This window comes from Pseudophryne corroboree, chromosome 5, assembly GCF_028390025.1.
Source record: "Pseudophryne corroboree isolate aPseCor3 chromosome 5, aPseCor3.hap2, whole genome shotgun sequence".
In the NCBI taxonomy this organism is placed as follows: Eukaryota; Metazoa; Chordata; class Amphibia; order Anura; family Myobatrachidae; genus Pseudophryne; species Pseudophryne corroboree.
The window spans coordinates 276,206,843-276,225,893 of record NC_086448.1 but is presented as its reverse complement, the minus strand read 5'-3'; the positions used below and the strand labels follow the sequence as shown (position 1 = coordinate 276,225,893).

The following is a 19,051-nucleotide window of genomic DNA, read 5'->3' as shown; positions in this document are numbered from 1 at the left end:
CTCGGAGGCTTGCATCCGTGGTCACCAGGATCCAATCCTGAATCCCGAACCTGCGTCCCTCCAGAAGGTGAGTACTGTGTAGCCACCACAGAAGGGAAATTCTGGTCCTGGGAGATAGAATTATTTTCCGGTGCATGTCCAGGTGAGACCCGGACCACTGGTCCAGCAGGTTCCACTGAAACACCCTGGCATGGAACCTGCTATACAGAATGGCCTCGTAGGCCGCCACCATCTTCCCCAGCAACAGAGTGCGGTGAAGAACTAACACCTTTGCCGGTTTCAGAATCTGTTTTACCATGTTCTGTATTTCCAGAGCTTTTTCCACTGGAAGAAAAACGCTCTGCAATTCTGTATCCAGAATCATACCCAGGAACGACAGCCCTGTCGTTGGATCCAACTGTGATTTTGGCAAATTTAGGATCCAACCGTGTTGTTGCAGAATCGTCAGTGAAAGAGCAACATTCTTCAACAATTGCTCCTTGGACCTCGACTTTATGAGGAGATCGTCCAAGTACGGGATAATTGTGATTCCCTGCTTGCGCAGGAGAACCATCATTTCCGCCATTACTTTGGTGAAAATCCTCAGAGCCGTGGACAGACCAAACGGCAACGTCTGAAATTGGTAATGACAATCCTGCACAGCAAATCTCAGGTAAGCCTGATGTGGAGGATATATAGGGACATGGAAGTAGGCATCTTTTATGTCGACCGACACCATAAAATCCCCCTCCTCCAGACTGGAGATCACTGCTCGTAGAGACTCCATCTTGAACTTGAATTTTTTCAGAAAGAAATTGAGGGATTTTAGGTTTAGAATCGGTCTGACTGAGCCACCCGGCTTCGGGACCACGGACCGGCTTGAATAAAAATCTTCTCCCTGTTGAGATGAGGGTACCGTGACAATCACTTGATTTTGACACAACTTTAGTATCGCAGCGCTTACTATCTCCCTTTCTGGAAGAGAAGCTGGCAAGGCCGATTTGAAAAATCGGTGAGGGGGCACGTCTTGAAACTAACTTGTACCCTTGGGTTACTATGTCTACTATCCAAGGATCCAGGTCTGAGTGCACCCAGACCTGACTGAAGAGCTTGAGACGTGCCCCCACTGGAGCGGAATCCCGCAGAGGAGCCCCAGCATCATACGGTGGATTTGGTAGAAGCCGGAGAGGACTTCTGCTCCTGTGAACTTGCCACAGCCTGTGACCTTTTTCCCCGTCCTCTCCCCCTCGCAGCAAGGAAGGAGGACCCACGTCCTTTTTTGAATTTATTGGGCCGAAAGGACTGCAACTGATAGTGAGGAGATTTCTTCTGCTGTGCAGGGACATAAGGTAAAAATTAAGACTTACCCGCAGTAGCCGTAGACACCAGGTCAGTGAGGCCATCGCCAACAAAACCCAACCGTTAAACGGAAGAGACTCCATCGCCTTCTTAGAGTCAGCATCAGCATTCCATTGATGTATCCACAACGCTCTCCTTGCTGAGACCGCCATGGCATTGGCCCTTGAACCCAAAAGGCCAATATCCCTTACAGCTTCTTTTGAATATGCTGCAGCGTCCCTGATGTGACCCAGAGTCAAAGCACACTATCCCTGTCTAGGGAATCTACCTCACATGACAAGCTTATCTGCCCACCTTTCAATAGCACTACTCACCCATGCCGCAGCAACGGCAGGCCTGAGTAGCGACCCTGTAGTGACATAAATGGATTTTAGTGTATTTTCCTGCTTACGATCTGCAGGATCCTTTAGGGCTGCCGTGTCAGGGGACGGAAGCGCCACCTTTTTGGATAGACACGATAAAGCTTTGTCTACCGTGGGGATTGACTCCCACCTTTCCCTGTCCCCAGAGGGGAACGGATATGCCACTGGAATTCTTTTGGGAACCTGTATCTTTTTGTCAGGATTTTCCCAAGCCTTTTCAAAAAGAGCGTTCAGTTCATGAGAGGGAGGAAACGTTACCTCAGGTTTCTTTCCTTTAAACATACAGACCCTAGTATCAGGAAAAGCAGGGTCCTCAGTGATATGTAGTACGTCTTTTATTGCCACAATCATGTACTGAATACTCTTAGCCAGCTTTGGATGTAATCTGGCATCACTATAGTCGACACTGGAATCAGAGTCGGTATCTGTATCTACTATCTGGGCAAATGCACGTTTCTGTGACCCCGAAGGGGTCTGGGACAAAGCATCTTCCATGGATTTCCTCCATGTTTGGTTCTTAGACTCAGATTTATCCAATCTCTTAGTCAACTTAGTCACGTTTGCGTTTAAAACACTCAACATATTCACCCAATCATCCGTCGGCGGTGCCGACACGGTCACTCAGTATTTTCTGTCCCCACTCTAGCCTCCTCCTGGGAAGAGCATTCAGCCTCAGACATGTCGACACACATGTACCGACACCCACAACCACACTGGGGCTATAGGAGACAGACCCACAATAAAGCATGCAAGAGGGACACAGAGAGAGTTCTGCCAGCTCACACCCAGCGCCTATCCAGATACTGAGGCCAGTAAAATGACTGCCCAGACCTGTTAGCGCTTTATATATAAACAAATCAGCACCAAATTATTTGTGCCCCCCCCCCCCTTTTCACCCTGTTACTTGTACAGCAGTGCGGAGGACAGGGCCAGCGTCTCTGCAGCTTCTGAGGAGAAAAAATGGTGCTGGTCAGAGCTGTGTGGGCTAAGCCCCGTCCACTACATGGCGCGCTTCAGTCCCGCTTAAATCTATGTTTATACTGGCGGGGGTGCCTTAACTAGTGCCCGGGGCACTTTTATAACTCATGCCAGTCTGATTTGAGGTCTCATGCTGCCCAGGGCGCCCCCCCCCCCCTGCCGTGCTGTGGTATGTGTGGGAGCATTGCGCGCAGCGCGGCCACTGCGCGGTACCTCTGCTGCCGTCACTGAAGTCTTCTGATCTTCTCATACTCACCCGGCTTCTATCTTCTGGCTTTGTGAGGGGGTTGACGGCGCGGCTCCAGGAACAAGCAGCTAGGCGTACCGTAGTGATCGAACCCTCTGGAGCTAATGGTGTCCAGTAGCTTAAGAAGCAGGGCCCTTGAACTCTTAAGAAGTAGGTCTGCTTCTCTCCCCTCACTCCCACGATGCAGGGAGCCTGTAGCCAGCAGTTCTCCCTGAAAATAACAAACCTAAATAAAGTCTCTTTCTGAGAAACTCTGGAGAGCTCCTCAGTTTGCATCCAGTCTCACTGGGCACAGAATCTAACTGAAGTCTGGAGGAGGGGCATAGAGGGAGGAGCCAGTTCACACCCATTCAAAGTCTTATAGTGTGCCCATGTCGCCTGCTGATCCACACTATACCCCATGGTTCTTGAAGCATCCCCAGCATCCTCTAGGACGTATGAGAAACATTATGTGCACACGAGTATGATCGGTGATGTCACAGCAGCTTACATTTCTGCAATATCAACTTAATTTCTCTTAAGACAAATTAGGACAAGGTCCTAAATGAGTGGAAGATGTTTCAGGTGTTAGAAAAGAAATGTAAAGTAAAAATTACTAATTAAAAAAAATAAAGCTGAAGAGTAAAGGCTGGCTGTTATGTCCTTGAAATACTAGAGCTACATTCTCAATCTAAACCAAGTATTTGACTTAACAGTTATAAGAGTTTTATGTATAGTTTACACTCATCTGTGTAAGCCGTTTAGATCACCTGTGCAATATATTTTTTCCACAATGGCTCATCTTCCCCAATATCAAATTCATTCCATCCATGGGAGATGCGCCGGTGACAAACCTCAGAGTTTGTTAGCCCACTCTGAAGATCAGCCTGTAATACAAACAGGAATCACAGAGAGACAAATGATAAAGAAAGCAATATGAATGTTTTAACAATGAGAAACTTGGTTTAAAAAAAAGCAAAACATAGAAAACATTTAATGTACAGGTCTGCAAAGTCAAAAACAGCTAAAACCAACAGAGTAGAGATAATCAAAATTCTTACAACAGACTATTCATACAGAAATATATAGATTATGTATGGTCCAAATTAAATGGAATTAGAAATAAATATTATTCTGAGGTGTACCAGGAATAAAAAAAGAACCAGCAAAAGTATTTAGATATGCAAAGAATCCAAAATCAACAAATTAATATTCCAAAACAAGGCACTTTTAGTTGGTAGGATTATACAAAGGGACTCCTTTAAAATATTAAGTCTATTGATATGCACTAAAAAAAAATATAATACTAGTTATCTATGAAACAAAACAGCACAACAAAATATTAAAACCTAGTAAAAAAAAAAAAAAAAAATTAAAAAAGCAACTGCATAAAGGAACGTACTACAAATAAAGAAAAATAACTGGGATCTCTTTAAACTATGGGATCCAGATAGAAGGCAGCCAAGGTCTGGTTGTCAACAGCCAAAATGTTGACAGTAAAATTTCAACACACAATGCTGCAGATATGTTCAAAATGAGAATCAGCATATCTATGGATAGTTCTAAAACGCAGTTATACTTTTTCTAATTACCTTTATTTAGTTCAGCACTGAGCAGAAAAAGGGCACCCTTGAAAAACAACAATTACGGCATACAGAACATGTTCATCCACGTGTGGCTGATAATACCAGTATAATGTAATGAGACAATGTTGTTTTGGGCACAAAGAGAATAAGCCCATCAGATACTAAATAAACTAGCTATCTTCGCTCACCTTAAGAATCCAAGCAACATCAGTGACTGGCAATTCACTTGCTTTTTTCGAAGTCAACACAGGAATCATTGTAACATTTTCAGTGTTAGATGTTTTATGAAATGTTGACGCCTGAAAGAGTTGAAGGTAGGATTCAGATTTAACAAAGTAAAAAATAAAAACAAAGTAAAATGCAGCAATCTAAAAAAGTTAAAAAATAAAAATATGAAGGACAGGCAAGAGCAGCTGAAAAAAAGATCTATTAACACCTGAAAAACTTTAAAAAGGTTACAAACTTAGATATATGTTAACGATAAAGATCTAAAAAGAGCTGAACGGTTGTTGTACCACAGTGTGTTTATATCTTTGCATTGAATTAAAAACAGGAAGATGCAACATCAGGGACAAGTTCTACTATCACTAATACCTCTTTTCCAATGCTGCAATAACCCGGGTTATGGCTTGTTTTACCTGGGTTGCGTTTCAGTGTAAAAGGGTCTCTGAAAAATAACCCGGGTCTAGTTATCTGGGAATCCGACCCTGGTAGCTACCAGGGTCAAACCCAGGAAGCCTGAGGTGTAAAAGGGCAACCTGGGTCAACCAACCTAGGTCACGCTAAAAGCCTATGGTAAATAGTCTCAATGGTTCTTGGAGATGATGTCATCTCCAAGTTCCGGTAGAGGGAAGACCCGCCACTAACCCAGGTCCAGCCTGCGGTGGTAACAATGTTTCAAGCCACTGTGATGCGGCTTTATACAGTGTTCAATTACCAGTGTGGGACCCAGGTTTTTGGTGGAAAAGTAGTACAATAACTCTCGTACATGCTCATTGAAGACTACAGTATTGTCTGATGTTTTAAAATGTTTCAATTAAACATATACAGTAGTTATAGCTCTACAAACAGAATTTGGACTATATTCATAACTTAACATTAAAGAAATTAAATAGATAATAGTGGGAAGAGAATGTTATAGTCTTCTCCTTCACTCAGGAATAACGGAGACATGTCTCCTCACCATGGAGGGTGGGCAGATATTGTGTGTCCAAACACTGAGATATCTCACAGTGTATGCCCATGATAGCTGCTGGGTGTCAGGCTGCCAGATACTGTGCATGTTGGTCTGACAGGCATTTTATGTGCACGTGTATGCCCAGCTTTACATGCATCTGTGGATCTGTGATGGACCAATAAACTGATTGAATAGCAGTTGCTCAATGTATCAAATATTATTTACAAAAAGGTCCCAGTCTACTCCTAGGCTTTGGTAAGCAACTGTATTTCCATTATTTCAATGGTGGCATCCCTCCCAGAGTGCTATAGAGACAAATATGGTAAATGCATATATCAGTTTTATACAAAGGTCCCGGGGGGACCGAAACGTTGATGTAACGTTATCTGTGCTTGATGTTAATTGTCTGATTAAAACATATACAGATTGAAGACTGGTGAGCGCTCCCATTTTTTCTGTAGATTAGAGTGGAATATATATATATATTATAGATATTAGATAGATAGATAGATAGATATCTCTATCCTTCAGTTTACAAAGCCGTAGTTGTTCCCTCTAGTAAGGTGTTGCAAATAATCCAAACCTGTGCACTTCCTGCTCTGTAAGCCACACTGCAGCACCTACATACCGAGCCAGAATTGTAAGTTTAAAACTTTAAATAGCATAGATGAGATCATCATTTCTATTACAATAGAAATGAACGCTCCAATAGCCTGCTTTTAAACACATCAGTTAGTTATAGACCAGTCTCCACACAAATGAAAACTTTCAAGCCCACTGGTACAAGTCTGAAGCACCAGGCACATGAAGTATTTGGATACAATGATACACAATAGGTGAGACTGCATTTAGTATAAACCACCAGTATTCATTGTGTACACGTAATCATTGGTGAAAGACCAACCCTTTAATTCGACAAACTGTCAACATATTCAGGAACACAAGTAAGAACTGTACAATCTCTAAAATCTTATCAAATAATTCACAAAACTGAAGGATCAGACATAATTCATAACACAAAACAGTTTTGTCTTCTAATCATTCATTGTGCAGTGCAATGCTATACAACATGAAGTGATGAAACAAGTACAAACACAGTGATTCTATATACATTACCTCTCCTTATGAAACAGCAAGTGATATAGGTGGCAAAATTACTCCAACCTGTACTGACGTAACAAGAATACACTGCCATAACAAGGGAAACTGGTTCCCAGCACTCGCTGTCAAATCAAACAAACCGAAGAGTAAGGTTTATACGTAGCAATCAGGATGACTAAAGGAGGCTTGCAAGAATACACGCAAACAGAAACCTACACGGATGTTGTTGGTTTTTTCAATAAAAAAATAAAATAAAAAATAGGAATTTAATACCTACCGGTAATTCCTTTTCTTGTAGTCCGTAGGGGATACTGGGAAATGTAGTAACCATGGGTGGTACAGATTGGGTCCATTGGAGCCTGGCACTTTAAGAAATCATTAGTGTGTGCTGGCTCCTCTATGCCCCTCTTGCAGACTCAGTCTAAGAAAACTGTGCCCTGAGGAGACGGACATACTTTGAGAGAAGGATAGAAAACGTATACAGCGGTGAGGTAACGAACCAACACACACAACAACAAAAGGTAGCAGTGCTACCCAAAATAAAGGATAGCAACGCTAACAAAACTAGGAACAAGCACAGCAACAGCAGACCCAACAAAGAAACTTACAATCAGGTAAGCAGGAAACGAAACACTGAGGCGGGCGCCCAGTATCCCCTACAGACTAAGAGAAAAGGAATTACCAGTAGGTATTAAATTCCTATTTTCTCTAATGTCCTAGGGGATACTGGGAAATGTAGTTACCATGGGGAAGTACCAAAGCTCCCAGAACAGGTGGAAGAGTGCTAAGACCCCTGTAAAACCGCGCAACCAACTGAAGGTCCTCAGTAGCCAAGGTATCGAACTTGTAGAATTTGACAAAAAAAGTGTTCGAACCCGCCCAAGGAGCAGCTCGGCACAACTGCAAGGCCAAGACGCCACGGGAAGCCGCCCAAGAAGAACCCACTGACCTAGTGGAATGGGCCTGAACAGAACTCGGCAGCGGAAATGCTGCTGAAGAATAGGCCTGCTGAATAGTCAACCTGAGCCAACGAGCAATGGACTGCTTAGAAGCAGGACATCCAATCTTGGCAGCATTATAAAAAGGACAAAGAGGGAGTCAGATTTCCTATTACGTGCCGTCATCTTGATGTAAATCTTCAAAGCCCAAACACATCCAAGGACTTTGGAGCAACTGATGTGTCCGACATCACAGGAACCACTATCGGTTGATTAATGTGAAAAGCTGAAACCACCTTTGGCAAAAATTGTGGGCGAGTCCCGAGTTCCGCCCTATCCTCACGAAATATCAAATAAGACCTCTTATAGGATAAGGCCCCCAATTCAGACACACACCTTGCAGAGGCCAATGTCAGCAACATGACAGTCTTCCAAGTAAGATATTTCAAGTCCACTCTATGAAGAGGTTCAAACCAGTCCGACTGGAGAAAGGTCAGCACCACAATGAGATCCCAAGGGGCCGTGGGAGGAACTAAGGGCTGTTGAATGCAAAGAACGCCCTTCAAGCATGCCTGTACTTCAGGATGTATAGCCAGCTGTTTCTGGAAGAAGATGGAGAGAACCGATATCTGAATCTTGATGGAGCCTAACCGTAGGCCCAAATTCACACCTGCTTGCAGGAAAAGCAGAAACCTGCCCAGTCGAAATTCCACAGCAGAATAACCTCTACCTTTACACCAAGAAATATATTTCTTCCAGATACGATGGTAATGCTTAGACGTGACCACCTTACGGGCCTGTACCATAGTTGAAATAACCCTGGAGGGAAGAACCTTTCTGGCTAGAATCTCCCTCTCAACATCCAAGCCGTCAAATGTAGCCGTGGTAAGTCTGGAAAGATGAACGGCCCTTGCTGAAGAAGATCCTTGAGAAGAGGTAGAGGCCAGGGCTCTTCGACAGACTTGGTCAGGAGGTCCGCATAGCAGGCTTGGCGAGGCCAAACCGGGCAATTAGAATTGCCTGAACATTTTCCCCTTTTGAGTCTTTTTAGAACTCTGGGAATGAGAGGATCGGAGGGCACAGATACACGAACTGGCAAGTCCACGGTGCCGTCAGAGCCTGCGGATCCCTCGTCCTAGAACAGTAGCGATGCAGCTTCTTCTTGAGATGAGAAGCCCTCATGTCTATCTGTGGACAGCCCCATCGGTGAACCAGCTGTTTTAACACCTGAGGGTGGAAGGCCCTATTCCCCCAGATAGAGTACGTGCCTGCTGAGGAAGTCTGCTTCCCAGTTTTCCACTCCCGGAATAAACACAGCCGAAATGGCCCTTGAAATGGCTTCCGCCCAGAGGAGTATCCTTGAGACTTCTCGCATTGCGGCCCTGCTTCTTGTTTCTCTCTGACGTTTTATGTACGCCATCCCCGCGGCGTTGTCCGACTGCACCTGTATGGCTTGATTTCGGAGAAGATAGGAGGCCTGCAGAAGAGCATTGTAAATTGCCCAGAGTTCCAGAAAATTTATTGGAAGCAAGGATTCCTGACTCGACCATCTTCACTGGAACTGGGCTCACTGGGTCACAGCTCCCCCAACCGTGGAGGCTGGCAACCGTTAACAGAATCCAAGACTGGGTTCCGAAACTCCGACCTTCCACTATGGGAGAGACCTGTTCTTGCTCTTGGTGACAGTGATATTCTTTTGAGCATGTGCAGGCGAGACCCTGACCACTTGTGGATCCAGTTGGAATGGACGGGCATGGAACCCGCCGTACTGGATTGCCGCGTAGGAGGCCACCATCTAGCCTAGCAGGTGTATGGAAAGGTGTTCTGTGACCTTGTGGGGTCTAGGTGCAGAGTGGACCATAGCCTGAATCGTCGTGGCTTTGTCCATAGGGAGGGATACTCTCTGAGACACTGTGTCCAGGATCATTCCCAGGAACTGAAGTCTTTGTGTCGGTTCCATGCGAGACTCCTGGAAGGCTAGGATCCATCCATGGTCTGTAAGAAGACAAGTGGTCAAGTTGATGCTGTGCAACAGATTCTCCCTGGACACTGCCTTTATAAGGAGAACGTCCAAGTAAGGAACTATGCAGCAACATTTCCACCATTATTTTTGTGAAAACCCTTGGAGCCCTGGAGAGGCCACAGGGCAAGGCCTGGAACTGGTGGTCGTGTATAGCGAATCTGAGATAAGCCTGATGAGGAGGCCATATTGGGATGTGCAGCTATGCATCCCTGATATCCAGAAATACCAGGAATTTCCCTTCCTCCAGGCCAGAGACCACTGCTTGTAGAGATTCCATCCTGAACTTGAATACCCTAAAGGGATTTAGGGATTTAAGGTTCAAGATCGGCCGCACCAAACCGTTTGGTTTCGATACCATGAACAGTGAATAAACCCATCTGTTTTGTAACTGTCAAAGTCGGAAAAATATCATGCTACACGTTGCCATATATTCACCGCATGCGCGTGCCTGCTGCACGTGCACATTCTCTCCCGTGCGTGCGGATACTCGCAGCTGCGTGATGGCGCCTCCTCGGCCATGCGCTCGAGCGCGTGGTATGTGCATTTACGGTAGAGTTTGTGTGCGTCTAGCGGGCGACTCAAACGTTAACTAATAAAACCAAATAGTATGTTTTATAGATAATGTTCCCCTTAATAATGACTGTAAGTTTGTTTAATGTAACTGGTCGCTGGACAGAGAAATTCCTCTTTTCATGGTACGAAGGGTCAGACAGGGTTTGAGCAGTTGTGTTTGGTACCCAACTAAAGAACATTTTATTAGAAACAATCCGGTGCTGGTTAGGTAAAGATTAATCGCTCCTGCGTATAGTTATGGCTATCAGTAGTTTCTGGACATTTACTATATTTGCGGTTCATTATCCATGCGGCGGGAATTCTCAGATTCCCTCCCACCTGAGCAGTTTGATATAGTCACAGCCCACCTGTTCAAACTAACCTATGACCTTTTGTTATGATGCGAGGAGACATTCCTGTGTCCAATGAACAATGAGATTGTAGGTCCTTTTGTAGTATACTGTACGCAGTGTATATAAGGACAGCCAGCCTGGCCAGCCCAGTCTTCTCTCCACAAACGGTTATCATCTTGACTAACTCGGAGCTGGTACCAGAGCTGCGCAGCGATCATTCCCCAGTGTGTGTAAGTTATTCTCTGTAACCATTCTAAAATCTGTTTGTATTTGCCATATTCTCTCTCTCTGTTATTGTATAAGATTGTGACGATATTGTATATTTATGTGTAGTAAGCCTGCTTAGATATTGATGTTAGCCTGTAGTGTATGAACTGTTAACTGCTTTAACTTTTACATAGCTAGATATTGTTAGTAAAGGTGTTGGAACCTTAGCAAGGTATTGTGTGTTTATTACATTGCTGAGAGTATTCAGAGTGTCTCAATCGCTCAAGAGGCTTTCATACAATAGAGGTTAATTAGCATTGCATTGTGCTCACATTACAAAACCAAGGTTTACAGTACAAACTCAATCATTCACTGTGTTGCATACAAGGTTTACCGAGTGTCATCCTGTGAGCGTCTGCGCCGCTCGTGTTCTCCTCGTGGTCACGAGCGTATGCTACGCTAGTAGCATAGCATTACGGTAGTCGGCCGCCTATAGCGTGCTCGACACCACGCGTTAAGTTGTGAGCGAGCGTGTCGCATGTGCGTCTCGACCACGGCTAAGCGTCTGCTACGCTAAGTGCGTACCCTTACGGTACCCCATACGCCAATTGCGTACTGAGTCTCTTACCCATTTTATAGTGAATGTAATAAGATAGTTAGCTTTATCATAACAGAGGGAGGACTGTAACAAAACGTGCATTTGTAGCAGCTATTAAATGGCATCCTATAAGGTAACTCTTGCTACAGGTGAAGCTGGCAAGCTTGACCTGAAGAATCTCAGAGGAGGGAGTACATGAAATTCCAACCGGTAACCCTGGGAAACAAGGTCCCTCTCCCAAGGGTCCTGGCAGGTGTTCTCCCATACCTTGGTAAAATATTGTAATTGCTCACCCACCTAAAATCCCCCTGCAGCCTGGGCCAACCCTCACGCAGAGGGCTTAGTGGAGGAGGATCCAGAGGCCTGATCCAGAGACCGAGCAGCTGCTGGTTTTCGGGATTTCCCTCTAGTAGCTATGGCCACATCTGAGGCACCTCTGGCCCTGCCCCTAAACCTTGCCACACGATAGGACTGTAGAGAGGGGCCAGGATAGGGACGTCTAGTTGGAGGCACAGCAGACCGCAGATAGGTAGATTTACCTGCCGTTGCTTTAGAAATCAACTTGTTTAGTTTGTCCCCAAGCAAAGCATCCCCTGTAAAAGGAAGATTTACCACACATTTCTTGGACTAAGCATCCGCTCCATTGTCACAGTCACAGAGCTCTGTGAGCGGAGACTGCCAGGTATCCTTAATGCCCGTTCCCTGGCTATATTTCCTTGAGCGCCTCACTCATGAAGTTAGCAGCATTTTGGATATGTTGCAGTAGCGTCAGGATATCCTCCTGAGACTTATGTAAAACCCTTCAGTTATATTACCAGACTACTTAGCCATGGCCCTAGTGATCCATCCGCAGGCAATGGAGGGCCTCTGTGCGACGCCCACAGCTGTGTAAATAGATTTGAGTGTAATCTCAATTTTACGGCCAGCCGAGTCTTTCAGAGTGACAGGTAATATAATGTAACATTACAGCCTGGACACTGAGGTGTCCACAATCAAAGGTTTTTCGCATACCTTCCTATCCTTAGGGGAAACAGGAAGTAATGCAGCACCGCTTTGGGGTTTGAAAATGTCTTTTTAGGATGAACCCACACTTCCTGAAAAAGTGTGTTAAATTCCCTTGAGACGGGAAAAGTGGCCATAGATTTTGATTTTACATTAAAAACTCCTCGTCAGGTTCAGTCTCCTCATAGTAGGGCTTCTACAGCAGGAGACAAGTATTGTCAACAGTGTCTGCTTTCACTTGACCCTCTCCCATATCTGGCATGTCATTTTCAGAGTCAGAATGGAGTACATGTGTGTGTGTGCGCGTTTATGAGAGACCAGCAGGGGGAGCCGAGGAGCCAGTCTGTGGTCAGCATCATTTCCACAGATATTTATAATCTGTTTTACTTATCTGGCAGTAGCCAAATTAACATTGGTTAGAAGTCCCCTAAAAAGAGACCAACCATTGTACCTCCTGAGTACTACTTCCTATGTGAGAGAAAGGAATACACAGCAATGCTACCACCGGTGAAGAGAAAAACTTTGTGTTGCATGAGGGACATGCGGCCATTTTGCCAGACATTTTGATACAGCAGAACCCAAACACAGTTTAGGTGAAATAACATAGTTCAGTGAAATAACACACAATATATAAGTGAAATAACACAAACACCAGACATCTGAATGGAGTAGAAGAGAGAGGGAAAACGAGATTTATGGTAAGAACTTACCTTTGTTAAATCTCTTTCTGCGAGGTACACTGGGCTCCACAAGGATAGACACTGGGGTGTAGAGTAGGATCTTGATCCGAGGCACCAACAGGCTCAAACCTTTGACTGTTCCCAGAATGCACAGCGCTACCTCCTCTATAACCCCGCCTCCCTGCACAGGAGCTCAGTTTTTAGTTAACCAGCCCAATGCAGTAGCAGGAAGAAAGACGACAACGGTTAGTAGCCACATACACCACACTCTCACGACAAGAGAAGTGTCAGCGGCTAATGCCATACCAACCCAAAGAAGTTAAGAGCGTCAGGGTGGGCGCCTTGTGGAGCCCAGTGTACCTCGCAGAAAGAGATTTAACAAAGGCAAGTTCTTACCATAAATCTCGTTTTCTGCTGCGGGGTACACTGGGCTCCACAAGGATAGACATTGGGGATGACCTAAAGCAGTTCCTTATGGGAGGAGACGCACTGTAGCGGGCAGAAGAACCCGGCGTCCAAAGAAAGCATCCTGGGAAGCAGCAGTATCGAAGGCATAGAACCTTATGAACGTGTTCACTGAGGACCACGTAGCCGCCTTGCACAATTGTTCAAGGGTCGCACCACGGCGGGCCGCCCAAGAATGTCCAACAGACCGAGTAGAATGGGCCGTAATGTGAGCAGGAGCCGACAGACCAGCCTTCACATAAACATGTGCAATCACCATTCTAATCCATCTGGCCAAAGTCTGCTTGTGAGCAGGCCAGCCACGTTTGTGAAATCCAAACAGTACAAAGAGAGAATCAGATTTCCTAATAGAAGCAGTTCTCTTCACATAGATACGGAGAGCCCGTACCACCATCCAAAGACCTCTCTTTGGGAGACAGATCAGGAGAAACAAGTGCCGGAACCACAATCTCCTGGTTAAGGTGGAACGAGGAAACCACCTTAGGTAAATATCCGGGCTGAGTCCTAAGAACCGCCCGGTCACGGTGAAATATCAGATATGGGGAACTACAGGACAAGGCACCCAAATCCGACACTCTTCTAGCTGAAGCAATAGCCAGCAGAAACACCACCTTAAGGGAAAGCCACTTAAGATCAGCTGAACCAAGAGGTTCAAACGGAGACTCTTGTAACGCCTCCAAAACCACTGACTAGTCCCAAGGAGCCACAGGCGGGACATAGGGAGGTTGGATACGCAACACACACTGAGTAAAGGTATGCACATCAGGTAAGGTCGCAATTTTTCTCTGAAACCACACCGACAAGGCAGAAATATGAACCTTGAGGGAGGCCAGACGCAGGCCTAAGTCCAGGCCCTGCTGAAGAAAAGCCAACAACTTGGCCGTACTAAACTTGGAAGCGGCATAATTGTTAGATGCGCACCAAACAAAGTAAGAATGCCAGACCCTATAGTAAATCCGAGCAGAAGCAGGTTTCCGGTCCCACAACATAGTTTGAATGACCGCCTCAGAAAACCCTTAAGCAGAAAACCCTTTAGCCCTCAAGACGGAAGCTTCAAGAGCCACGCCTTCAAAGATAGTCGGGCTAGGTCCTGGTAGACACAGGGGCCCTGAACGAGGAGGTCTGGGCGTTGTGGAAGTAGAATTGGACGCTCTGACGATAGGCCTTGCATGTCTGAGAACCAGTGCCGTCTGGGCCACGCTGGAGCTATGAGAAGCAGAATTCCTTTTTCTTGCTTGAACTTCCGAATTATCCTGGGCAGGAGTGACACCGGAGGGAACACGTACGGCAGCCGAAACCTCCACGGCACCGCCAGCGCATCCACGAATGCTGCTTGAGGATCCCTTGTCCTTGCTCCGAAGACCGGAACCTTGTGATTGTGTTGAGACGCCATCAGATCTATGTCTGGAAGGCCCCACCTTTCCACTAGGAGTTGAAACACTTCTGGATGGAGGCCCCACTCGCCGGCATGTACGTCCTGACGACTGAGAAAGTCCGCTTCCCAATTCAGGACTCCCGGAATGAAGATTGCATTCCTCCCAATGTAGAATCCGTGAGACTTCCTTCATTGCCTAACGGCTTCGAGTGCCGCCTTAATGATTTATGTAAGCCACTGTGGTGGCGTTGTCCGATTGCACCTGAACAGGACGGTTCTGAATTAAATGCTGGGCTAGGTTCAATGCATTGAAGACCGCCCGCAATTCCAGAATGTTGATTGAGAGGAAGGACTCCTCCTTGGTCCACCGACCCTGAAGGGAGTGTTGCTCCAGCATCACGCCGCAACCTATTAGACTGGCATCTGTCGTCAGCAGGACCCAGTTGGATATCCAGAAGGAACGGCCCCTGTACAACTGTTGGTCCTGGAGCCACTAGAGCAGTGACAGACGGACCTCTGGAGTCAATGAGATCATTTGAGACCTGATCCGGTGAGGCAGGCCGTCCCACTTGGCTAGAATCAGCCTCTGGAGGGGGCAAGAACGGAATTGAGCATACTCCACTCAAATGCTGACACCATGAGGCCCAGCACCTGCATCGCCGAATGTATCGACACTTGCGGACGAGAAAGGAAGCAACTAATCCTGTCCTGAAGCTTCAGGACTTTCTCCTGACACAAGAACAACCTATGGATGTGAGTGTCCAATAGCGCTCCCAGATGCACCATGCTCTGAGCAGGGACTAGGGAGGATTTCTTCCAGTTGATGAGCCACCCGTGGGCTTGTAGAAACCGGACCGTCATATCTAGATGACGTAAGAGAAGTTCTGGGGAATTTGCCAGGATTAACAAGTCGTCCAGACACGGCAGTATCCTGACCCCTTGACGGTAGAGTACCACCGTCATCACCGCCATGACTTTGGTGAAGACTCACGGAGCCGTTGTTAAACCAAAAGGTAACGCCCGAAACTGGTAATGGAGGTTGCCAATAGCAAACCTCAGGTATTGCTGATGTGACACTGCTATAGGAATATGCAGGTAAGCATCCTGTATATCCAGGGAGACCATGTAGTCCCCAGGTTCTAAGGCCAGAACTTTAGAGTGAAGGGTTTCCATACGGAACTTAGAAACACTCACAAACCTGTTCAATGCCTTGAGGTTGAGAATGGGCCGGGAGGACCCATTCGGTTTCGGGACTAGAAACAGCGGAGAATAGTACCCCCGGCCCCTCTGCGCAAGAGGCACCTGTACTACGACTCCTGTATCCAGGAGGGTCTGTACCACCGAATGTAGAGTGTTTGCCTTTGTCTGGTCCAACAGGACGTCTGTCCAGCAAAATCGATGAGGGGGTCAGTTTTGGAAGGCTATGGCGTAACCTCGAGTGACGACTTCCCGTACCCAGGCATCTGAAGTGGTCTTCAACCATTCCTGGATATACCCTAGAAGCCGGCCCCCCACCCTGGGATCCCCCCAGGGGGAGGCCCGCCCCGTCATGCAGCAGGCTTATCGGCCTTGGAAGCTGGCTGACGGGCCGCCCAGGCTCTTTTGGGCTTTGGCTTACCAGGTTTGGAAGTGCGGGCCTGCTTGTTGTATATGCCTGACCTTTTGCTTTACCTGAAAGACGAAAGGGGCGAAAGGAAGTACCTTTAGCCTTCGACACAGAAGGAGCGGTACTTGGCAGACAAGCAGTTTTGGCAGTAGCCAAGTCAGCCACTATCTTATTTAAGTCCTTCCCAAACAGAATATCTACCCTTGAAAAGGAGTACCTCCAGGGTTTTTCTAGAGTTCAAATCCACAGACCAGAATCTCAGCCCCAATATCGGGCGAGCCAGGACTGACTTAGTAGAGGCCTTGGCTGCTAGGATACAGGCATCAGAAGCCACCTCTTTAATATAGCAAGAAGCTGTGACAATATATGACAAGCATTGTCTTGCATGGTCAGAAGATATTTCAGCTTCTAACTCTAAGGCCCATGCTTCAATAGCCTCTGCAGCCCATGTTGCTGCAATAGTGGGCCTTTGTGCAGCACCCGTGAGGGTGTAAATCGCTTTCAGACAACCCTCCACACGTTAATCCGTAGGCTCTTTTAGAGACGTGACGGTAGTGACAGGTAGAGCTGAGGAAACCACCATCCTAGCCACATGTGAGTCTACTAGAGGAGGCGTTTCCCAATTCTTAGACAGCTCTGGTGCGAGGAGATAGCGAGCCAGCATCTTCTTTTGAGGCACAAACTTCGTACCCGGGTTTTCCCAGGGTTCCTGAAGTATATCCACTAGGTGGTCAGAGTGAGGTAAAACTTGTTTAACCACCTTCTGACGCTTGAACCTATCTAGATTCTTAGGAGGGACGGATGGCTCTGGATCATCCGTAATCTGTAGAATTAATTTAATAGCCTCCAAAAGATCAGGAACATCCGCATGTGAACTACCCTCCCCATCAGCAGTATCTGAGTTAGAACCTGTGGGGTCAGTGTAAGTGCCGTCTTCATCAGACGAGGTGTCAGTGACAGCAGTGGATTGTGAGGAGACCAGAGCTCGCTTAGAGGACCCCTTGGACTTAGGCGAGCGATGGTCAGACTTTTTAGTAGTCAGGGACTGGTTCAACTTCTTCAATTGAGCAGATAAATCGTCCACCCACGGCGGGTTAGCTGCAGGGACCACATACGGTTGTACCGGCATAGGGGGTCCCATAGGGGGTGTTTATTAACTAGCATATGTAGAAGCGTGGAAAAAGCGGCCCACAGTGGGTCATTACGTACCTCCGTTGCCACAGTCCCACTGGGGGGCAAGGAGCCCCCAGAACTAGAGCCCACAGCTGCAATATTTTCCTCACAAGGATCTGCGGCTTCAGCAACACCGGCAGTGTGTTCAGCCCCAGAACCGTTACCCTCAGAAGCAGACATGATATAACTTGCAGTATCAGGTAACACCGTATAATTGGCAGCAGCAGCACAATACCTCTTACCCAAACCCCTGCGCAGTGTAGTTAGCACTAGCAGAGATAAAGGAGAGATATGGTGACTAAATTACAGAGAAAAATACGTATTAAAGTATATCTTTGTGAAAATCCTATATCAATATAAAACCTGACGCACCAAGCCCCATCAGGTTATAGAATATAGGGATAGCAAGTTGAGTGAAAGACACGAAATGGACACCACTCAGCTAGCTAATGCACACACAGATAGTCACAGTTTGTACAATGCAGAGGTTATTACTAACAATAATACTGCACTAGACTAGCATATATATACATATTATATATATATATATATATATATATATATATATATATATATATATATATATATATATATATCTATGTAGTCAATAGATATAACTGCACAGTAAGAACTGGATGTATATCACAGGGTAATTGTACTAGAAAACCCTGACTAAATGCACTCTTTCTTAACTAGAACGGTCTAAAAAGGCGGGTAGAATACTTAAGTGTCATGTAAAGTCACAGCACTGACAACCAGGCGGCTTTACACAGGAGGATTTGCCCAAGCAGCCCCAGGAACAGTGAAGCGGAGAGATAATGGCGCCCAGACACTGACAGGGAGTGAGGGAGAGACAGATATGCAGCTCCAGGGCGGGAACATTTGCAGGAAATGGCACCCTAGGGCTGGGGGGAGGGGCTTCAGGTCTAAGCCTTATCCCCCTGCTGGCAAAACCACCAGGTACTGAGGGCTACTGAAAATGGTTTAGAGAGAAAACCTGACCTGCACCCATGCCCTGGTGATCTAGTGGGATCGCCTGTACTGCCACAGTGTCCACCATCAGCGCGCGCGCGCCCCGCCTCCCACTGACCGCGCCGGATCGCGATAAAGACCGGGTCCCGCAAGCGGGACCCACTCACCACTAGTGATGAGCGGATTCGGTTTTACTCGGTTCTCAAAACCGAATCTTATTGGCTATCCAAAACACGTGACATCAGTGAGCCAATAAGATTCGGTTTTGAGAACAGAGTAAAACCGAATCCGCTCATCACTACTCACCACCTCCCGAAGTGCGGCCACGCGATCCTGGAG

General features: G+C 46.4%; 1 protein-coding gene across 1 annotated transcript in view; it reads right to left on the bottom strand.

Moving 5' to 3' along the window:
* Positions 1-19,051, bottom strand: part of ATP2C1 (ATPase secretory pathway Ca2+ transporting 1) — a 288,376-nt gene that overhangs the window by 216,648 nt on the left and 52,677 nt on the right. Inside the window, exons 2-3 of the mRNA XM_063922357.1 lie at positions 4,679-4,789; positions 3,675-3,791 (exon numbers count right to left, since the gene is read on the bottom strand). Of these exons, the coding sequence (XP_063778427.1) occupies positions 3,675-3,791; positions 4,679-4,789 (228 nt within the window). The remainder of the gene's footprint in view (positions 1-3,674; positions 3,792-4,678; positions 4,790-19,051) is intronic.